At 60.1% G+C, this 22,897-nt stretch overlaps 1 protein-coding gene across 1 annotated transcript in view; it reads left to right on the top strand.

Annotated features, from left to right (window-relative positions):
• PTK7 (protein tyrosine kinase 7 (inactive)) overlaps positions 1-10,682 on the top strand; it is a 96,049-nt gene extending 85,367 nt beyond the window's left edge. Inside the window, exons 12-20 of the mRNA XM_073339839.1 lie at positions 481-631; positions 2,135-2,262; positions 3,628-3,831; positions 4,741-4,896; positions 7,120-7,352; positions 7,957-8,037; positions 8,227-8,378; positions 8,470-8,648; positions 9,687-10,682. Coding sequence (XP_073195940.1) covers positions 481-631; positions 2,135-2,262; positions 3,628-3,831; positions 4,741-4,896; positions 7,120-7,352; positions 7,957-8,037; positions 8,227-8,378; positions 8,470-8,648; positions 9,687-9,847 — 1,445 coding nt within the window. The 3' untranslated portion in view covers positions 9,848-10,682. The remainder of the gene's footprint in view (positions 1-480; positions 632-2,134; positions 2,263-3,627; positions 3,832-4,740; positions 4,897-7,119; positions 7,353-7,956; positions 8,038-8,226; positions 8,379-8,469; positions 8,649-9,686) is intronic.
• Positions 10,683-22,897: the final 12,215 nt, after the last annotated feature.

The raw sequence follows: 22,897 nt of genomic DNA, 5'->3' as shown, positions 1-22,897 counted from the left end.
CTCTGGCCTCAGGATCCCCAGCACCATGAGCCCTTCGCACCTACTGGTGCTGCAAGTCATGGCCTCCCAGTCAGCTGAGCTGCTGGCAGCGTCTGTTCGTCCATGTGCCGCTGGGTCAGGGCGCGAGTCACCCCAAAACCCCGTCCTGTTTGTGCAGCTCCCTCTCCCGCCCCCAGCTGTGCCAGCCCCCCGCTGCAGCCTGTGGTACTGGGAAAATGCCACCGGCAGGGAGCTGTCCTGCCCCACGCTGACCCCTCGCACAGGCCCTGCTCTGACCTTCCCCCTCGCCGGCCCCAGGACAGGTCCCCCTGGTAGTGCTGGACAAGGGGGACATCTGAGTGCTTACCTCCTGGTTTGAGGGTCCCCCCCCGGGAGCTGGGATGTCCAGGGAGCCTGCGTAGACCTGGCGGGGGAGAGTGGGGAGCGGCAGTAGGAGAAGAGCTCGCATTGGCACTGAGAAGCTGTGACCTCTGTGTTCAGTTTACATCACCTTTAAGCTGGAGCCGGAGCCCACGACGGTGTACCAGGGGCACACAGCCGTGTTGCGGTGCCAGGCAGAGGGCGACCCGGTACCACACATCCAGTGGAAGGGGAAGGAGAGGATTTTAGATCCCAGCAAGCTCTCACCCAGGTACGGAGCCATCTCTCTGCCCCCCTGCCGCTGGAACCTGAGCTCTCCTGCCTTGGGCACGTGTGACGCGTGAGGCTGGCTGCCTCCAACCCATCCTGGAGCAGTGTTGGGGGGCCAGCTGGGGGCACCATCCCCAGCCTTCTGCACTCCTGTGCCAGGCCCCAGACCTGGAGACCAGACCAATCCACGGGGGGATATTAGTCATTGGGCAGTTTCCTGCACTGCTCTGTGAGTGACAGTTGTGACTGGGAATCCCCTGCCTCCAGGAGCTGAGGCTTTAAGGCAAGGCCCAGGTATGGAGGAGGGTACCTTGGGCCCAGGCCGTGATGACTGAGAACGCTGCTCCATCAGAGCTCACCAGCTGAGCCACTGAGGCGCTCAGGAGTGGGGAATCTCCAGGGAGCAGGAGAGTCCGTTCCCTTGCAAGGCCACCACCCAGCAGGCCTGGGAGGCCACTGGAGTCCCCGGGGGAGACCCGCCCAGGCCGGTGTGCTCAGGAGGGCTGTGTGCTCGGTGTTGGTACCAGTAGAGCTGGCCATCAGGTGCTGTTCTCCAGCTGTAGTTATGCCCTAGGACTCAGAGAAAGGTGGCTTCTCCAGGGGTAGGTACAGCCCTTCCCACGCAGCACTGCTCGGGGGCTGCACTGGACCAGTCTAGTTACAGGGCTGAGTGGAGACAGGCCTTCGGTCCGGTTCCCCGAGGGCAGGTGCCCACATCTGACAGGGCAGCGTCACCGCTGGCAGCTACAGCAGAGGGGCTGAGCGCAGGGTGGGCAGGGCGAGCGAGGCCCCGAGCAGGGCTGAGGCTTGAGGAGTGGTGCCTGAGTTCAGACTTTCTGCCTCCTGGCCCCTTTCACCAGCAGCAGATCAGGGAAGTGAGGCAGAGGGGAGAGCGCTGATGGGGGCCGCCAGTGCCCTGCATGCCTGACCCAGCACAGACCTCAGTTACGCCCTTTGCTGGGCCCCTGCCCTCTCCCGCGGGGTGTGCAGGGCGCATGCCTCTCAGCACCCAGCCGGCGGTGAGAACCTCTCCCGTCTCAGCGGGGTCAGTCGCAGTGGGCAGTGCCGGGGGGGTCTTGCCGGGCTGACGGATTCGAGGCCCGAGACAGATGTTCGGCTGGATCAGGTGCATGCACAGGCGTTCTGGGAGCGTGCTGGAAAGCCATGGAGGGGCACTTGCTCTGCACAGAGCCATGCTGTGTTGGGGGGAAGTGCTTTGCAGAGGACTGGGTGGCTGCCAGCTCCGTGCAGGCCAGGAGGCCCCTGGAGGAATATGGGGGTAGCAGAGCTATTTTGAGAAAATATCACAAAGAATTCCCACGGTCTCCCTCCTGCCGTCCCTGGCTGCACGGACCCAACAGGAACACTGGCCCTTGACCCCTGCCGCTTCCCTCTGCTCTGGCCTCACGCACTGTGTCCCGGGAGGGCCTTGCCTGGGGTTAGCGCGGCGCCTAGCACACGGGACACCCCCGAAGTGCTGCCCTGCGGGTGCCTGTCATTACAGGATCCAGATCATGCCCAACGGCTCCTTGGTGATCTACGACGTCACCACGGACGACTCCGGGAGGTACACGTGTATTGCTGGCAACAGCTGCAACATCAAACACCGTGACGCCATCCTCTACGTCGTAGGTAGGATGCGCCCTCGAGCCCTGCTTGGGGACTCGGGCAGGAGCAGCTCAGCCCCCGGCGGGGAGGCCTGGGAACAGCGGCTGGGGAAGGCAGGCGTGTGTTTCCCCTCTGTATAGGCACCTCTGTGCAGTCGAGGGAGGGTCTCCTGTTCCTATAGCACCGTTTGGCCATGCCAGCAGGCCACCATCGTTGCACACGGTGCCATGAGGGCAATGCGGAGACAGCCAGGTGGGGTTTGGAGCTGGACCACTGGGGCTTCAGGGGCTCCCTGTGGCAGCACAACTAAGGAATTGGGGTCAGGACTCACTCAGGGCAAAGAGCACCCCCCACTGAGTGCCCGCCCAGCCAGGGGCTCCCCTGCCACACGCACCCACTCAGCCGCGTCCCGCCCAGCCAGGGGCTCCCCTGCCACACGCACCCACTCAGCCGCGTCCCGCCCAGCCAGGGGCTCCCCTGCACACACACCCACTCAGCCGCGTCCCGCCCAGCCAGGGGCTCCCCTGCCACACGCACCCTCTGAGCCGCGTCCCGCCCAGCCAGGGGCTCCCCTGCCACGCGCACCCTCTGAGCTGCATCCCGCCCAGCCAGGGGCTCCCCTGCCACTCGCACCCTCTGAGCCGCGTCCCGCCCAGCCAGGGGCTCCCCTGCCACACGCACCCACTCAGCCGCGTCCCGCCCAGCCAGGGGCTCCCCTGCCACGCGCACCCTCTGAGCCGCGTCCCGCCCAGCCAGGGGCTCCCCTGCCACGCGCACCCTCTGAGCCGCATCCCGCCCAGCCAGGGGCTCCCCTGCCACGCGCACCCTCTGAGCCGCATCCCGCCCAGCCAGGGGCTCCCCTGCCACGCGCACCCTCTGAGCCGCGTCCCGCCCAGCCAGGGGCTCCCCTGCCACGCGCACCCTCTGAGCCACGTCCCGCCCAGCCAGGGGCTCCCCTGCCACACGCACCCACTCAGCCGCATCCCACCCAGCCAGGGGCTCCCCTGCCACACGCACCCTCTGAGCCATGTCCCGCCCAGCCAGGGGCTCCCCTGCCACACGCACCCACTCAGCCGCGTCCCGCCCAGCCAGGGGCTCCCCTGCCACACGCACCCTCTGAGCCGCGTCCCGCCCAGCCAGGGGCTCCCCTGCCACACGCACCCTATGAGCCGCGTCCCGCCCAGCCAGGGGCTCCCCTGCCACACGCACCCTCTGAGCCGCGTCCCGCCCAGCCAGGGGCTCCCCTGCCACACGCACCCTCTGAGCCGTGTCCCGCCCAGCCAGGGGCTCCCCTGCCACACGCACCCTCTGAGCCGTGTCTGCCCAGACAGGCCACATATTGAGCTGTGCGTTGTGCTGTCATCTCACACTGCGTCATTTGTTCCCCAGACAAGCCGGTTGCAGAAGGGGACGAAGGTCCCAACAGCCACACGCCCTATAAGATGATCCAGACTATCGGGCTGTCGGTCGGGGCGGCCGTCGCCTACATAATCATTGTGCTGGGCCTCATGTTCTACTGCAAGAAGCGGAGGAAGGCCAAGCGGCTGAAGAAGCACCCGGAGGGCGAAGAGCCCGAGATGGAGTGTCTGAATGGTAAGGCCTTAGCTGCCAGCCGGGGCTTGGCACAGGCCTCCCACACAGGCCCCAGTGCGTTGGGAGTGGGGACCGACAGGGGCTGCCTCCGTTTCCATCAGCACAGAGCCCTGTCTACCCCAGGCAGGAGCGTGGGGTGGGTCCCCAGGCTCTCCCAGCAGGCTGCGCTGGAGGTGTTGGCAGGGCAGTGCCAGCAGAGGCTGGCTGGGCTGCCCCATGGCTCAGCTGGCGGTGGCAGGTTGTGCAGTGACCCAGCGAGCGGCACGGAGAGTTCCCCGCAGTGCGTGGATGCAGTGCCCTCTGGTGGGCACGGCAAGGCAGGGCCCGCTCTGTGGCTTTCCCTAGCAGTGGGGAGGGTGAGAACTGACCCCCATGTCAAGGCATTCCCTGCTCCCCCTCCCCCAGCCTGCAGGCTGAGCTCCCTTCAGGGGGCACATGCTGGAGGGCTGCGTTGGGCATGGCATGCTTGCTGGGCCAGCAGCCATGTGCTGTCTGCCCGGGAACTCAGGTGCCGGTTCCTCTGGTGATCGGTAGAGCCCATGCAGTTGGTGTGGTAAAGGAAGGTCTCCCAGGGACCAGGCCATTAGCTGACCGGGGCTTGGAGAAGCCGGTAGCACCCTGCAGCCCATAAGGAGCCTGGTGAGGCTTGCTGTTGTGCAGGGGGACGCTGGGCCACGGGGTGGTTTTGCCCAGCTTTGGTGTCAGGCTCACAGGCCCACGGTCCCTAGCGTCACAGAGGGCTGCTGAGCTCTGACAGTACGTCCAAGTCTTGCTTGGGTCTGAGTGTGGGGAGGGGCTGAGCGCTCGCTTCACACCGTCTCCGAGTCCCATCTGTGGCATTGAACTGAGATCCTGGCCGGGTTCCCTGGCTGCCCGCGCTGGGTATGATGGCCCCTGTTTTCCTCGCAGGTGGCGCTCTGCTGCAAAACGGGCAAACCACGGCCGAGATCCAGGAAGAAGTGGCCTTGACCAATCTGGGCAGTAGCTCCGGCGCTAGCAAGAGGCACAGTGCCACGGACAAGATGCACTTCCCCCGCGCCAATCTGCAGACCATCACGACGCTGGGTATGGGCAGTGGGGCTGCTTCAGACCCGAGTGCTAGGTCCGGAACCAAGGTTCAGCCAGGACGTGACGCTTCCCGGGCTGGGAGCCACCTTCTGCTGCCTGCCCCCAGCCCGAGGGCGTCCTCCTGTGCCAGCTGGGTGTTCGCTCCTGGGTGTCTGCTACTCAAGCACTCTCCTCTGGCTGCACCAGCCCTGCCTTTGCCCTGCAGCCTGCCAGTCCCTGAGTCTCTTCCCAGTGTCCCCCTGTGGTGTCCAGCCCCTGATCATGGGATACCCACAGAAATCCCAGCTCCTCCCTGCCCACATGAACAGGGTACCCCAGCTCCCGGGTTTTACCTTAGACACACACAGTCCTCCAGTGCGGTTCCAGTCAAACAGGAGATTTACTGCAGAAGGAACAGAGATTCAACTAGAAACCAGCGTGAGCAATGGATGCAAATGGTTACATCCGAAACAAATCGTAACGCGCAGTAGGCATCCCCCTGGCCTGTCTGTTAGATTCCACCCCCCAAAGTTCAGTCTTCTGCAACGTCTGCCGGTCCCCCCGCCCCCCCCTCCGCAGGTAGGCACCCAGTCTTGCACGAAGCATTAAATCTCCCCCTGCACACACAGCTTGCAGTGGTGATGGGAATTGAGAAGTTACAAGCTTCCAGCAGAGCCCTCACATGCTCAATGCCCTGGGAGCGGTGCATCAGGTGCAGTGAGTTTGTAAGGTCTGAGACAGGAGTTGCTTGTAAAGACTAGTGAGCCCTTTGCCAGCTGGCACCAGTGGGCCTCTGTCACCCGGGCACGGCTCTCAGTCCCTAGGGGCTGTAACCCCGAAGGGCTGTTTCCCTGTGCCATGTTCTGGGGTCCTGCAATCAGCCGCAGCACCAGCACAATGGAGAAACCTACCTGTGGGGCCTGGAGCACACAAGCGACGGACCAGCCCCATCAGCATGCATGGGGCGTGACCCCCTCTGACAGAACACTGGGGATGAGACCTGTCGCCCTCCCCTACCCCCTGGGCACAGAAATGCCCCCAGCTGGCTGGCCTACAGCCTGTTGCTCCTGATGCACAATCAGACTGTCCCGTCCGGCCCCTGGCAGCGCTGGCTCCGGGAATGCCCACTCGTACAGCGTTCGTGGGCCGAGCCGACTGGGCCCTCTGCGGATCAGCGGACAGGAGCACCCGGCGGAAGGGGGCGTCGGCCGTATCGCCGTAGCTTTACCGCTACCCTGGCTGCTTGCCCTAAACATGGCTGTGACTCGGCCAGCCATACCCTGTGCATGCAAGTAGACGCGCATTGTCCCAGTACGCTGCATGCCGATCTCCCTGCTGGCCAGACTGCCCCAGCGTGCTTACCCCAGAACCGGGGCTTGTGAAAACCCCAGGCTGGGCACAGCCCTTTAATCTGCCATCCAGGGCTGGCCCCTCTTCGTCCAGATGGGACTGCCTAACTGCGGCATCTGGGATGGAGGGGTTAGCTGCCCCCGGTGACGCCTGCGGTCCTCAGGCAGCGATCGCCCCTCCCTGGCCACACAGTGGCAGCCGGGCTGCATGTGCACGGAAGGGATAGAAGGAACGATCGGTGACGCGCTGGGAGTGTCGTGCGTGTGGCTCTCCTCGCACGCTGATCCCCGATTTATTATTTATTTTCTTCCTGGGGAGTTTCCTTCCTTTTGAACGGAAACGAGATGATGACGCCACGGAGCGTCCCGCAGCTCCCCACCCAATGGGTGCCGGAGAGGGAGGGCATGCCCCCGTGGACGTGAGTGCCAGCTGAGCCCATGCCAGGTGGCTTCCGCCCTGGGGACCAGCCGCCTGTCCCGTTGCGTGGCCGCCGTTCCCTGCGCCCGCTGAATGGGCCATTCTCAGAAGCGCCCTACAGGGTGGTGTGGACGGCCCTGTCTGCGTTGTCTGTCCCTCAGCCCCCTCGTTTTGGGGGTGGCAGTCCTGCTGGCTGCTTCGAGAGTAACGCTGGGTCAGCCTTCTCCTCCCAGCTTAGCGCAGGAAACCAGGGCGGCAGCGTGGCCTAGTGGGTAGGGTGCTGGACTGGGTCGCAGGGGACCTGGGGTCTTTCCCAGCTCTGCCCCTGGGCTGCTGGGTGACTGAGGTGAGTCATCCCCTCTCTGGGCTCCAGCTCTCCTGTTTGCAGCAGGGCAGGGGCTCGGGCTGTGCAGAGGTGGTCCTGCACACGCCCTCCGGCCCGCCTCCCGGTGACCCGCTGCCCTCTGCTTCCAGGGAAGGGTGAGTTCGGGGAGGTCTTCCTGGCCAAGGCGAAAGGCCTGGAGGACAGTGAGAGCGAGGTGCTGGTGCTGGTGAAGAGCCTGCAGACGAGAGACGAGCAGCTACAGCTAGACTTCCGGCGCGAGGCAGAGATGTTCGGCAAACTGAGCCACCCCAACGTGGGGCGGCTGGTGGGCCTGTGCCGCGAGGCAGAGCCGCACTACATGGTCCTGGAGTATGTGGATCTGGTAAGGGAGGGGCCCTGCTGGCTAGGGATGGGGCTGTTCTGGGATGAGCGCGGGCTGGGGGTTGCCATGGGGGAGAGACCCTCTAGCGCCCAGGAGAAGAGGAGGGAGGCTGGGTTTGTGGCCAGGCCCTCCCTACCTCTGTCGAGAGGCCATTTGGCCAGCTTTTCCCTGGGGGGTCCAGGCAGGGCTCCTCTCCAGGATGGTCCAGGAGGGAGCAGAGACTCTGTGTGGGTCTGTCTTGGGCAGGGCCCTGGGCTAGTGCCGAGCCGCTAGGCCTCCCCAGTCCAGGGGCGCAGGGCAGGCAGAGCTCTCCGAGGGCCAAGGCGCAGCTGGGGGCCAGCTGGCCATGCCCATGGCTCGAGGAAGGGCTGAGCTGCGTAAGGGGCTCTGTAAGCTGGCCCCCAGCAGCCAAGGGGGAAGGGTCTAACACCTGGGGCTGGGAGGACGCCAGTCTCTCCGGAGCCCTCGCTCCCCAGCGCTGGCAGTGCCAGGGCCCCTTGCTGCCGCTCTCGCCTGCTGCCCAAAGGGCGGGGAGCTCGTGCCTCTGGCAGACAGCCCCTTGCTGTCCTGAGCCGTGCTGACGTGGCGATTTCGGCCTCGCCAGGGGGACCTGAAGCAGTTCCTGAGGATCTCCAGGAGCAAGGATGAGACGCTCAAGCCTCAGCCCCTCAGCAGCAAACACAAGGTAAGTGCGGGAGCACCGGTGACCCCTGGTGGGCTAAAAGGGCCAGTCTGCCCGGCTGAGGGCCCCGATCCTCCCCAGGATGGGCCCTGGAGCCTGCCCCCACAGGCACCGGCCCCGATCCGGCCCAGGCTGAGGGATGGGCCATGCTGAGATGCCCTGTGGCTGGCACTGATGTGTCTTTCGTGGCAGGTGTCTGTCTGCAGCCAGGTGGCCCTGGGGATGGAGCATCTCTCCAACACCAGGTTTGTGCACAAGGACCTGGCCGCCCGGAACTGCCTGATCAGCGCTCAGAGGCAGGTCAAGGTGTCGGCCCTAAGCCTCAGCAAGGACGTGTATCACAGGTACGTCAGGCCAGACCCTGGCTGCCTGCCCGCGGGTCCCCTGGGTGCGGGCGCTCTCCGGCCGGCCTGACCCCCCTGTCTCGCTGTGCAGTGAGTACTACCGCTTCCGCCAAGCCTGGATCCCGCTGCGCTGGATGCCCCCGGAAGCCGTCCTGGAGGACGAGTTCTCCACCAAGTCAGACGTGTGGTCCTTCGGCGTCCTCATGTGGGAGGTCTTCACGCACGGGGAGATGCCCCACACCAAGCTGGCGGACGAGGAGGTGCTAGCAGGTATGTGGGGCACCGCCCGCACCGAGGGCAGGCTGGGCTGGGCAGAGGAGGTCGCTGAGTGGGGGGGATATTCTGGGCTGTTGCCTTCTCTCCCGCTCCTGAAAAGACTGCTGGAGCAGCGGGTCCTGGCCAGTATCTGAGTCGGGCCCAGGGCTGGACAGGCCCCACGGTGACCCCACAGCGATCCCTGTGCCCTCCCTCAGACTGCTCAGTGCCTCGGCCCTGGCTGGCTCTCTAGGCTCCCTGCACACAGGCTTGGCGAGCGGCACGGTGCTGTCATCCGCCCTCCCCCCACGGGCCTTTGGCCAACGCCCCGCCCCGGGGCCTCCTGTCCCTCCCCCACGGGCCTTTGGCCAACGCCCCGCCCCGGGGCCTCCTGTCCCTCCCCCACGGGCCTTTGGCCAACGCCCCGCCCCGGGGCCTCCTGTCCCTCCCCCACGGGCCTTTGGCCAACGCCCCGCCCCGGGGCCTCCTGTCCCTCCCCCCACGGGCCTTTGGCCAACGCCCCGCCCCGGGGCCTCCTGTCCCTCCCCCCACGGGCCTTTGGCCAACGGCCCGCCCTGCCCCGGGGCCTCCTGTCCCTCCCCCCACGGGCCTTTGGCCAACGCCCCGCCCCGGGGCCTCCTGTCCCTCCCCCCACGGGCCTTTGGCCAACGGCCCGCCCTGCCCCGGGGCCTCCTGTCCCTCCCCCCACGGGCCTTTGGCCAACGCCCTGCCCCGGGGCCTCCTGTCCCTCCTCCCACGGGCCTTTGGCCAACGCCCCGCCCCGGGGCCTCCTGTCCCTCCCCCCACGGGCCTTTGGCCAACGGCCCGCCCTGCCCCAGGGCCTCCTGTCCCTCCCCCCACGAGCCTTTGGCCAGCGCCCCGCCCTGCCCAAGGGCTCTCCTGTCTCTCACCCCCACAGACCTTTGGCCAATGCCCCGCCCTCCCCAAGGGCTCTGCTGTCTGTTCCCCCTCTGCTGTCCCTGCAGGGGGCTGACACCCGCCCTGCCCCAGGGCTCTCCTGTCTCTCACCCTGGGCTTTTGCTGTCCCTGCAGGTTTACAGGCTGGGAAGATGAAGCTGCCTCACCCCGAGGGCTGCCCTTCCAAGCTCTACAAGCTGATGCAGCGCTGCTGGGCCCCCAGCCCCAAGGAACGCCCCTCCTTCAGTGAGCTCGCCACCGCGCTGGGCGACAGCCCGTCCGACAGCAGAGCCTGAGCGGGGAGCCAGCCCCTTGCGGGGGGGCGGGGGGAGCCCGGCTCCAGGATCGGACTGGGACGAGTGGGAGCCCAGAGGGACCATGGGTTATCACAGCTGGACTGGGCGCTGGAGGGGGCCTCTCCCCGGCCTGCCGGCATGGTGTCCTCCAGGCCCTACCTCGGCTCCCCACGGTGCTCCAGCCAGCCATTGTGTGCCAGCAGGGAATGCTGGGGGCCCCGGGCCACTTCCACACCCCCGACCAGGGGCTCCTCTGCTGCCCTGAGTCCCCAACACAGCCAGGCCCCGTCCTGGGGGGCTGGGCTCCATGCCCCTTGGCGCTGGGAACCTGGCAGGAAACCCCCATTCGGCTGAGATGCTGTGCAATGCAGCCCTCCCCTCTCCCCTGCGTGCCCCCGCCACCCTCTCCTTTGGGGCAGCCTGGCGCAGAGCTGTGGGCTGTCTCCCTGTGCCACGTCCCTGCCCGCTGTCAGACCAGGGGAGCCATGCACAGCCGACGCAGATCCTCTCTCGGAGTCGCCGACGAACCTGTGTATTTATTCAGAGGTTCTGCTCCCCTGCCCCGCCCGTCCGTGCTAGGCCCCAGCGTGGCCCTGCACAGTGAGCTGAGCGGCAGGACCACCAAGTGCCTGGCATATGAAGGAGATTCTCACTCGCTTTCCTGACTATCCAATGCCTTCTTTTGTATGATTCCCCAGGGCGGCGCCCCTCTGGCCCCAGTGTGTCGCGCTGACCCCTCCCCGCCGAGAGCCCTGGTGTTCGTTTGGTTGCGCGGGGGCTGTGACAGCCAAGAGGTTTTTTACACGCTGCTCTCAATAAAGAATCCCTTTTTGTAGCTGCTGTTGTCAGCCTCCTTCCCCCCTGCAGAGGCTGGGCGGATCCTGCACCGGCTGTCGTCTCAGCCAGCTCTCCAGCGCCTGTACCTCGCACGCACCGGCTGTGGGGTGAGGCAGTGCAGCCCTGCTGGGCGAGGGGCACGCGCGCTGGCTGGCATCCCTGCTGCTGGGACGGCCTCCCGCCTCTCCTGGGAGCAGGGCATGGAGCTGGCTGGGAACCAGGGTGCTCTGCAGGACGTGGGTTTGTCTTTTCCAGGGAACAATTCAGGTTTGGGTTTTTGGTGAAAAGCAGAAAATCAAAAGATTTCCATCCCAGCATGCTGCCACAGAGCCTCCTGGGCGTTCTGGGTCAGGGAGCCAGTCCCCACCTGCAGGCCTCTGCTAGGGTCGCCCTCTCCACTGGCCAGCCCCAAAGCTTGCCCCCCCCCCCATGCCTTGCTCTGCACCCAGAGCCCCCAGTGCTGGAATCGCCCGCAGGGTGCCTGGCAGTCCCTGTGGCAGGTGGCACTGGCCCGGCATGTTCCCAACACCTGGGCGCAGGGGGGAGCGAGGCAGTGCTGTGCCTGTGGGGCCTGAGGTCCAGACTGCAGTGCTAAGAGGAGAGGGGGCACCAGCCCCACGGGGACCTGCAAGGGGCTGAGCTCTTGGGGCTCCCCGCGCTCAGGCATGGAGGCTTTTCCCTGAGTGACGGCAGGGGTAACACCCAGGTGCTGGGACATGGAGCATCCAGGCTGGGCAATTCCTCCTCCCCAAGAGATGGATCTGTGGCCTCTGCCATCTCCCTGCATGGGCCATTCTGCTGCCAAGGCCCTGCGCTGCCTGTACCCCTGCCTGCCAGCCACAGGGCGCAGTGGGGTCTGCTCCTGGTCGCTATGCTCAATACAAACCAGAGAGACTCATAGACTTTAAGGCTAGCAGGGACCATCATGGATATCCAGTCTGAGCTCCTGCATATCACAGGCCACAGAACCTCGCCCACCCCACCCCCTGCTGGAATAGGCCCCTAGCCTCTGGCTGAGTGACAGCCTCAGAGGCAGGCGAATCTCTCCCCCAACTGCCCAGGTCTCTGCCAATCTGCCCTGGGGGAGGATTCCTGCCTGACCCCAAATACGGCGATCAGTTAGACCCTCAGCATGTGGGCAAACTCCACCAGCCAGACACCTGGAAAAGAATTCTCTGTGTAACTCAGAGCCCTCCCCACACTGGGCCATCTCCAGCTGGGAGAGATACTTGCTAACAGCAGTCGATGGGCCACATGCCATTGTAGGCAACATCAGACCATCTCCTCCAGAGACTTCTCAAACTCAGTCCTGGCACCAGTTAGGCTTTGCCCCCACTGCTCCCCGGGGAGCCTGTTTCAGAACTTCACCCCTCTGATTATTAGAAACCTTCGCCTAATTTCAAGCCTAAACTTGTTGATGGCCAGTTTATAGTCATTGGTTCTTGTGTCCGCATTGGCGCTTAACTTAAATAACTCCTCTCTCTCCCTTGCATTTATTCCTCTGATGTATTTACAGAGAGCAATCGTATCTCCCCTCGGCCTTCATTTGGTTACGGTAAACAAGCCAAGCTCTTTGAGTCTCCTCTCATAAGGTTAGTTTTCCATTCCCTGATCATCCCAGTAGCCCTTCTCTGCACCTGTTCCAGTTTGAATTCATCTTTCTTAAACCTGGGAGACCAGAACTGCACACACTATTCCAGATGAGGGCTCACCACTGCCTTGTATAATGGTACTAACACTTCCCTGCCTCTACTGGAAATACCTCCCCTGATCCAGCCTAGGATTACATTAGTCTTTTTCACAGCCGCATTACATTAGCAGCTCATAGTCATCCTGTCATGGCCTAATACACCGAGGTCTCTCTTCCTCTGTCGCTTTCAAATGATACGTCCCCAGCTTATAGCAAATATTCTTGTTGTTAATCCCTAAGTGCTTGACCTTGCACTTTGCATCATTAAATTTCATCCCATTTCTATTACTGCGGTTTTCCAAGTCCTCCAGATCTTGTATGATATTCCGGTCCTCCTCCGTATTGCCCATACTTCCCAACTCCGTGTCCTCCGCAAATTTCATTAGCTCACTCCCACTCTTTGTGCCAAGGTCACTAATGAAAATGTTAAATAAGACTGGTCCCAAGACAGGTCCCTGAGGTCTACTGTATTAATTTACAGGGAAGAGATGGGCCAAGGGTGCTACCTAACCCAGTCGCTGTCCAGCACGGAACAGTGGTAAGGTCTGATCCTGTTTCATCCCAGGGCCTGGTTGGAATTCAGCTGGCGCTGGTATGGGTGGGGATGCCACCTGGGTCCCTCTCTCTGACCTGGTCTTGGCAGGACGGCTCTCAGGATGGGGATGCTGAAGGTCTGGGTTTCCAGGACATGGTCGGGGTGGCAGCCATGGGGGAAGCTTGGGGAGGGGCCAGGGAGCTGGGGCAAGCCAGGGCCAGCGGGTGGCTGGGAAGGGCAGCAGAGCTTGGGCACAGGATGCTCAGGCTGTCGCCTTGCATATGTTTTTCTGCCCCCTTCCACGGCCAGGCAGCCCAGCGGCTGGCATCTGCCCACTCTCCCCCGGCCCAGCCGCCTCCACGTGCTCCATGCTGGGCTCTGCCAGTCTGCAGACGGCTCCGGGCACCAGTGCCAGCCGGGCAGGCCCCTGGGCGGCAGGCATGTTCGGCACTCGTTTCCATGGCAACAACATCCCAGGATGCACCAGGAACTGAGATTAAAGCATAATTTTAGCACCTGCTAAAGTAACAAAATTCTGCCCCCCTTTCCCCCACCCCTCAACCCACCGCTGATCCTGTAGGAACCAGGACTTCAAATTTCCTGATATTCGTGCTCAGAATCAGACCTAGAAAACCAAGGGGCATGGGCTGGTTTGGGGGGTGTGGGGACAGGGAATGGGGCCTTTCCTCTCTAGGGGGCACCGGCTCTGATCCGGCCCCAAGACATGGGACTGGCTGATCGGGAGGGTGGGGTGGGATTGGGGTATTTCCCCTCTAGGGGTGTTGGCTCCATCTGGCCCTAGAGTGGGGAACTGGCTGGTTGGGAGGGTGGGGTGGGAATGGGGCATGGGGCATTTCCTCTCTAGGGGGTGCTGGCTACAATCTGGCCCCAGGGGCACTGAGTTCAGTTCTCTTGTTGGAAATCCCAAGCAAGGCTCCCTGGCGGCAGGGTTGCCTAGAGCCTGAGCAGGGCTCCCCAGGGAATAGAGCCATTTCCGTCCCTCAGCAGTGACAGGTCACCAAGCAGCTACTTCGGGAAGCAAATTCACCAATCCAGCAAGAGCAGCTGACAGAGCAGATATGAACATGTGAAAGAACAGCCACACTGGATCCATCTATCAGTGTCCTGTCTCCAGTGCCAGGTGCTTCAGAGGGAACGAACAGAACAGGGCAATTCTCGAGTGATCCATCCCGTCATCCAGTCCCAGCTTCTGGCAGTCAGAGGTGTAGGGACACCCAGAACATGGGGATGAGTCCCTCACCATCCTGGCTAATAGCCACTGGGGGAGCTATCCTCCAGGAACGTATAGAATTCTTTTTTGAAAGTTATACTTTTGGCCTTCACAACATCCCCAGGCAGTGAGTTCCACACGTTGACTGTGCGTTGTGTGAAGAAGCACTTTTTAAACCTGCTGTCTATTCATTTCATTGGGTGATCCCCTAGTTCTTGTGTTACATGAAGGAGGAAATAAGACTTCTTTATTCACTTGCTCCACACCAGTCATGATTTTCTAGATCTCTAGCATATCCCCCTTAGTCGTCCCTTTTCCAAGCTGAAAAGTCCCAGTCTTATTAATCTCTCCTCAGACGGAAGCTGTTCCATGCCCCCAAGCTTTTTGGTTGCCCTCCTCTGCACCTTTTCCAATTCTGATACCTCTTTTTTGAGACAGAGCAACCAGAACTGCACACAGTATTCCAGGTGTGGGCGTGCCATGGATTTATGGAGTGGCATTCTGTTGTTTTCTATTTTGTTATCTATTCTTTTCCTAATGGTTCCTCGTAATCTGTTCGCTTTTTTGACTGCTGCTGCTCCAGCGCATTGAGCGGATGTTTTCAGAGGCCTGTCCACAATGACTCCAAGATCTTTCTTGCGTGGTCACAGCTAATTTAGACCCCTCGTTTTCTATGGATAGTTGGATTATGTTTTCCAATGTGTGCTTTTGGCACTTAAAACATTGACTTGCATCTGCCAGTCTGTCACCCAGGCACTCCGTTTAGTGAGAGCCCTTGGTAACTCTTTGCATCAAAGTGAAAGTACCACCAACACCCGGAGCCCATCCATGGACAAACCCTGGCAGCCCAAAGCGCACAGGGTAGGAGAAAGAGCAGTAACTGCAGCCTCCCCACAGCAGCCTGGGTCCTGGGCTGTGACAAATGCCTGAGCTCGGATCTCTCAAGGGTTCCACAGGGTCCGTGGAGAAACACCCAGGAGCTGTCAAATTCTTCCATGTGCTGCAATATGTCCTGGTCGGCAAAGGCGTGAGGGGCACCAGGGAATGTGTAGAGGAGATGAGCTACAGCCTGCTATCCCTGCTTCAGCAATTAGCAACAGCCTTCCAGTCCCAACGTCCTTTACGACATGCAATCCAAGAGCGTGTGTCCAGCCACCAGAGGTGGGTCACCAGGCAGGCAGCTCTGCAGGACAGCGACCCCCTCCCCAATCTGCAACCAATCGAATGAAGCACGGGAGTGCTGACCAGACACCCAGAGTGCCTGAGGCCAGTGATGAGCTGCCAAAATCTTAACACCTGGTTCCCTGTAAAAAGTTCTGATTTAAGGGATGTGCCAAGAGGTGGAGGGGGCGGGGGTGTAGTGGCAGGGAAGAGATTGCACAGAGGCAAAAGGGGCTCGTTGCAGGGGTGCAGTGGCAGGGAGGGAGTGGCACAAGAGAGAAGTGAGCAGGAGTGGGTTGTTGCAAGGGGCTGGCAGGCGGGGGGGTGTTTCAGGAGGGCTGCAGTCTCAGTGGCTCGTGCACTCCCTGGGGAGGCAGGAGATCCAGGTCTGACCCCCCTGCTCTGCCAGAAGGGGGAAGAGGTTTGACCAGGGGTCGAGGGAAGTCGAGAGGAGGCTAAGCACGAACCCACCACACTTGTCAGGTTTGCTCTGCCTGGAGAGAGAAAGCTTAGAAGGGGGAAGCCCCGGGCACTAGGGGGCAGGCTGCAGGGACAGCTCAGCCAAGAGGAAGCCAGTTGCATCCCTGAGATAGGGGCAGGCTTCTGAGAGAGCTCAGCTCACCTCTGGTGGGGACTTGTGGGGGCACCCACCACCAAGGGGTTCCAGCCTCTCAGGAGAGGCTTGAAGTGCGGAGCTAGGGGATACGCTGATGGGATGCCCTCAGTTGCCCCTGGGGAAGCTGCTGCCTTGTGACTAAGTAATGAGAGAGCAACTGGAGCAGGGGGAATGGGAGCAGGGTGACCCACCTCCCGGCTGGTTGCCGGAACCACCAGCCCACAGAGTCATTGGCCCAGTGGCTAAACCACTGTTTCCCAGCGGCTAAACACTCACCTCGTCATTGGGCCAGAGCGAGAGAATGCGACGACCGAGTCTAAGTGCAGACGGGGGCCACAGATGCTGTTCCTTGTCTTTGGGTGGGCAAGGTCAGGGATGAACTAATCTGAAGTCTTGACCCTTTGGGGCCAGATCCTAAAGTCCTTACTCAGTCTTTGTTGTATGTCAATAGTCCTGTCTACTAAGTGGCTCCTTTCCTGTCTGGCCAGCCTGACCTGATGACTGATCTTTAGTATCTCCTGGGGTAGGTATCTGTATCTGCAGAAGCCATCTATCTATCTATCTATCACACAGAGGAGTTCTGCTTGCTCAATGGGATCAAATTCCTCATGGACCCCTCTGGGCACACGCCGAGGATTTTATAAGTAAGGGGCTCAGACGTCTTTTGTGGGCTTTTGTGACTCTACAGATCTGGAAAAGAGCGTGCAATGAGGGTTCGATAGAGACCCTCTTGGGGTGGGCGTCCGAGCGATATTTGTGAAATTGCAGTAGCTTGCTTTGCAGATGTTTTGGAGATGCTAGGGGAAGCTTTTGGAAGACGAGTCCAAGGGTTTGTGATCTGTGTCCATGTGGATATGATCACATCCTGGGATATACTGATTGGTCAGACTTGGTGCATGCAAAAATAATGGCTAGCCGTTCCCTCTCTGTTTGAGTATAGGTTTGCTCTGCTGGAGATCATGTCCAGAAGCAAATGCTACAGGCCAACCATTTGGTGGTAATGCTGCCCCCAATCCGCATTCACTGGCATCACACTGAATAGTGACAGGTTCCTTTATATCATATCTTAGGTCTGGATAATTAGTCACTAACTTTGGGATCTGTTTGAAAGCCTCTTGCGGCTGGAATTTCCAACACTATCCGGCATCCTTATCTGGCAGTCTCCTCAGGGTTCCCTGACCCAGGAGAGGTGTGGGTCAGAGACCCTGGACAGATAGTTAGCGAATCCCCCAAAGGGCTGTGTGTCTTGCTCATTTTTGGGGCAGGGCTTGTCCAGAATTGCTTGAACCTTCTCAGAGTCTGGGTTTAATCCCCCTGCTGCTACAAGGTGTCCAATATATGGCACTGCTGGTCAGATTTGTTCCTTACCCAGTTTGAGATCCCTTCTAGGTGCTCTGTGGAGCAGTGCTATCATGTTACAACCACGATCAGCCATAGGCTCTTGAAGGGCGTCTCCACAACCAAACACACAGAGATGTTTTCAGATTCACTTTCATTTTTTCAGCCTAAATTGCCTTGCGCTGACACACACAAGATTTTTTTTTTAATTACCTGGTGTCTCATTTCCCAATCAGGCCCTCAGTGTCAGAGCACTGCCCACCCTCCCTAGGCCTGTCTGTGAGGTTTTTTTCTACCAGACCCCAGTCACAAGCTGGTCTGTTATCAGTTAGCTCCTCCAAAATTGCAAGATTCGCTCTTCAGCCTTAGCTCAGTGAAACTCTCCTATTCTTTCACCTTCTTTTGGTACTCTGTGTAAAAACATACCATGTGATTCATTTTGACATGGAGAAAAGTTCTCTGCAAATTTCTCTAATACAGTTTCACAGTTAGCCAAACTATTAACCACATCAAGTGCTGCAGAACCAGCTATCGGAAGTTACTGTCGTCATTTTTGCAGGCCCTGTCACTTTTAGATAGAGAGTGAAGATCTCTTTAAATCTTCTCCAGTTGTTTTCCAGTGTTTCAGTTCAGGTGGCGCTTTTACCTGCTCCATTCTTCCACTCAGACACTTTTCTTAGGCCATGGCTACGCTACACATTTTGCTGACGCAAGGTACATTGGCATAAAGCCGTCAAAGTTGGTACATCGCTTGTGCACGTGCATACTTGGCTCCTCGAGTCAGCGCTGCGCATACTCACCAGGAGCGCTTGTATCGATGTGCAGTGCACCATGGGTAGATATCCCAGCATGCAACCCACCCCTATCCAGTGCACTCTTATGGAAAGTTTTGGCAATGCATGGTAGGGCAGAAATGAGTCGCACAGGGGTGACTGGGAGCCAGGGGTCAACTTCCCAGCATACAATTGTCTCCATCCCATAATGTCACCTATATCCATATTTTTCACCTTTTAAAAAACATCACAGGAGCCCTTGTGGCCTCCTCACTATCTGCCATCTCCAACAGAAGCCTGGAGCCTGCGCAGCTCTGCACTATTCTCATACGCATTGCAAGCACAGGGGGTTAGATGACCCTGGCCATCCCTTCTAACCCTCTGGTTCTATGATTCTATGACACACGACCCTCCAGTTTTTGGAGAGCCGCACGAAGAACCGCATGAGGGGGGAACGTGACGATTCCTTGGAGGATGGATTGCTGTGGGACATAGCAAGAACCAAGATACGGTTGCTGGTGGCGTTCATGGAGCAGCTGCAGATGGTGAAGCGCTGCTTCTGGGCCTGAGAAACAGGCACCGGTGGGTGGGATCGTATCACGATGCAGGTTTGGGACGACGAGCAGCAGCTGCAGAAACCCCCCCTTCCTAGATCTGTGAGCCGAGCTTGCCCCAACCTTCCAGCACAGGGACACCAGCACGAGAGCTGCACCGACTGCATCGTGGAGAAGCGAGTGGTGAGTGCACTGTGGAAACTTGCAATGCCGGATTGCTGCTGGTCAGTGGGAAATCAGTTTGGAGTTGGAAAATCCACTGTGGGGTATCGTCATGCAAGTGTGCAGGGCCATTAATCGTCTCCTGCTACGCAGGACTGTGACTCTCGGCAATGTATAAGACATAGTGGGTGAATTTGCAACAGTGGGGCTCCCAAACTGCGGTGGAGCAATAGACAGCACACACGTCCCTATTTTGGCACCAAACCGCTTTGCCACAGAGGGCATCGACAGAAAGAGCTACTTTCTATGGTGGTTCAATTGTTGGTAATCAATGGGGATGCTTCACCCACATCACCATGGGCTGGTCACGGAAGGTGCATGACGCTCGCATCTTTAGGAACACAGGACTTTTCAGAAAGCAGCAAGCAGGGACTTTCTTTCCCAGTCAGCCGATTACCACTGGCGATGTATAAATGCCAATAGTGATTCTGAGGGACCCAGGCTACCCCTGGTTCATGAAGCTGTACACCTGCTAAATTGATAGCACCAAGGAAAGATTCAGCTACCAGCTCAGCAGGTGCCGAATGACAACTGAATTTGGTTTTGGTAGGTTGAAGGGACGCTGATGTGGTTTACTCACAAGACTGGATCTTAGTGAAAAAACATCCCAGTGATTATAGCTGCCTGCTGCGTCCTGCTTAATATCTGTGCAGCAAAGGGGGAAAGTTGCTGCTGGGGTGGAGGTGGAGGGGCCGGCCTGGGTTGGGGCACCTCTCCCCTGGCTGTAGCACGTCCGGGGCAGGGCTAGGGCCAGCGGAGACAGGCGGCAGGTCTGGTACTGGGGGAGAGGCATCTCTCCCTGCCGCAGCCTGAGCATCTCCGCAGCACTTAATAGGTTGCTGCACAGCCAGGCAGCTTAAAGGGAACTTAGCATCACATAGATTCATAGATATTTAGGTCAGAAGGGACCATTATGATCATCCAGTCCGACCTCCTGCACAATGCAGGCCACAGAATTTCACCCACCACTCCTAAAAAAGACCTCACACCTATATCTGTGCTATTGAAGTCCTCAAATTGTAGTTTGAAGACCTCAAGGAGCAGAGAATCCTCCAGCAAGTGACCCGTGCCCCATGCTACAGAGGAAGGCGAAAAACCTCCAGGGCCTTCCAATCTGCCCTGGAGGAAAATTCCTTCCCGACCCCAAATATGGCGATCAGCTAAACCCTGAGCATATGGGCAAGATTCATCAGCCAGATACTACAGAAAATTCTTTCCCGGGTAACTTGGATCTTACCCCATCTAAAAACCCACATGTTCCCCATCCTCTTCCTCCTCCTCCATGTACCCGCTGGCCATGCCAGGGGCCAGTGCCTCAGTCTCCTCGGAGGAATCCCTGGTGGTCGGCAGTCGACAGGGGAGTGATGGGGTCTCCAACTCTGGCACATAGCTCTTTGTCCAAAGCGGCAGGGCTGTAGCTCTGCACCAGATCAACTGTTGGCCTCCTTGGCCTTCTGATAGGCCTGCCACCGTTCCTTGGCTTTCCTCGCACTGCCGCTGGCCCTTGTTGTACCCCATCTCCTGCCCCCCGCCCGGGGAGATGTCCATGTGTCTATGGCTGGTCTGTAGCTGGGCCCGCACAACCGCTTCTCCCCACAGGCCCCGGAGATCCAATATCTCCTGTCTGCTCCAGCTGGAGCGCATCTGGAGCATGGACCCAGCATGGTCAGCTGGGCAGTTGCACACAACAATGGAGAGCTGCTAGGTGTGCTCACCACGCTGGACATTTCCAAAATCTGCAGGGCTTTAAAGGTGCGGCAGTGGGAGACTTCTGATCTCCATGACCCTGGGCAGTGGAGTTCAGACTTGTGACCAGAGCGGTCACTGTCGGGCATTGTGGGACAGCAGCTGGAGAACTGTTAGTGATGACTTAGGTTACGCAGTGTCTGCACTTGTGCTGTCTCGACCTCAACACACTGACCACGGCTCAAGGCTGCTCGGAGAGGCAGCATTACCGTGTCGCTGCAAAGGGGCACTTGCGTGGGTGGGAGAGAATTTTAAGTGAAGACACGTAGGTGGACGCAAGGCAGCTTAAGGCGATAAAACGATACCTCTAGCTTCCTTGGACTTCGCTTCTCCCTGCTGCCTGAGCCACACATTGAGGCAGAGTCTCCATGAAATCGCTCTGTGTCTCAGACCCTGCCACGCCAAGCCATCAATACACACCTCTTCCCCGGCAGGACTGCAGCTAGGGGACCCATCCTCAGGAGAAATGACAGGAACCTCTCCACAGCAATCCTGCCCTGCCCATGAGTCGGACCCTGGGACTGCAGCACCTCGCGACCAGTGTATGGAAGATGGCCGGTGCACCCACAGGCATTACACTTGGTATGTGGAATAGTGCCCTCTGTCTAACGCCAGCACGCCGTCCCCGCGGCTCGGATTGCCAGGCCTGGCCCCGGACCGCACGTTCCCAGCCTGGGAAGCTGTATTATGTCCATCACTCAGAATCGTGAATGGATTGCACAGTCGGAGGCCCCGTCTAGGCTTTCATACCACTCGCACGGGGGTGGTAATGTTACTGCCTGGCAGGGAGGTACCAAGCTATCCTGGTCAGATAGCCCCGGAATGGTTCAGCCCCCTCTCCCTCTCCATCAGCTCCTGCAAGGAGGGAGGTGGGGGCAGGGCACGAGATGGAGTGAGACCGGGACACACGGCAATGGCTGGGGCTGTCCTGCCATGCAGCTCAGCCAGGCCAGCAGCCTGCCCGCCTCCCGAGCCAAGGGAACGTCTTGCACAAGCTACAATGGGCCAGGATTCTGCCTGCAGCTCAGGAATCTGAGCCTCCAGGAGCCTCTGAACAGCCTTGGGCAACTCCTGAGAAAGGCAGGAGTGACTGCACCTTGCTCGGACCCTGTCTGCTGCCCGGAAGGCCGGTGCTCAGCTAGGGAAGGGGCTCTCGGCTCTGCGCTCGGGCAGGCGTCTGCGTCCCAAGGGGTGAGGTGGTGAGCGGTTCACTCCCCTCCAAGCCCATGATGATTTCTCCCACACTGCCCTGCTGCTGTTTCTCCCCAGGGAGTAGAGAGCAGCAGGCCCCCGTCCTCTCCAGTGCCATGAGATCCATGGACTTTCCCACAGCCCTGCCCACTGTGGGCCTTGTCCCAACGCCACTGCAGTCAACGGGCTCTGGGCCAGGATCTCTGCTGGGACGTGAATGCTGACACCAACCCCACAGTCACGTTGAGGCCTCAGTGTCTGGCATTTCCCATGTAACTCCAGGTACAGCCCCACACCTCCACTGGAAGGTCCAGCCCAAATTGACGCTCAAGCCTCAACTTGTGTAAGACAGTGGGGTTCGTTCACCCCTTCTCCTCTGTGGGGCCCTATAAAGGGCTTCCTTGGGTGAGCAGTCCCAAGCAGCGCTGTGCTCCCCAGGGCCGTTTGCACTCATTCCCAAGCATGGCAGAGGGCTCCTTCTCCCCTGTGTCAGAGGGTTGGGTACCAGAAAAGGCCATTCCTACCTGCCTCTCCTGCTGATCAGACAAAGGACCCCTCCGCCCCTTTCCGAGGCTGCTTGGTCCCTTTCTCTTGCACGGGGTGAGGGAAAGGGGAGATTACGGTTAGCAGCGGTGGGAAAAGAACTAGCCTAGAGATGAGAGCCATGCTCCAATAACCCCTCAGCCCCGGCTGGCTGCTCAGCCAGACCCAGGGGCGGTTCTCTCTTTCTCCAGGCAGTGATCTGTGGACTCAAGAGGAGCTCTCGCGTGGCTACCGTGAGGGCTCTGTCCCAGGCTGAGCTAGCCCTTTAAGAGGGTATCTTCAGCCTCACCTGTGCTGGGGTAGCCGGCCTCCCCAGGTGAAGGGAGGGAGACCAGTGCTCCTGTGATGGGAACATGTGACCAAGAACCAGCTCTGCTGGGCGATGTAAGGGGCAGCCTGAGCTCAGGCCAGGAGGGCTGGATGTGTTACTGCTGGCCCAGAGGCCAGCCTTGGCTCTCGGGCAGAGGGCCTGGGGAATGGGAGCCAGCAAAGAAGTCTGGGGGAAGTGTGTGTGTGTCCTGGTGAGTGTGATGGAGCTCAGCCAGCCTCCCTCCGAAAACAAGGGCGGTGGGTGCTGTGATTCCCTCTGATGTTATTGGGGTGGCACCAGCAG

The sequence above is a fragment of the Lepidochelys kempii genome, chromosome 3, assembly GCF_965140265.1.
Source record: "Lepidochelys kempii isolate rLepKem1 chromosome 3, rLepKem1.hap2, whole genome shotgun sequence".
NCBI lineage: Eukaryota > Metazoa > Chordata > Testudines > Cheloniidae > Lepidochelys > Lepidochelys kempii.
This window is presented reverse-complemented; position numbering and strand designations above follow the sequence as displayed.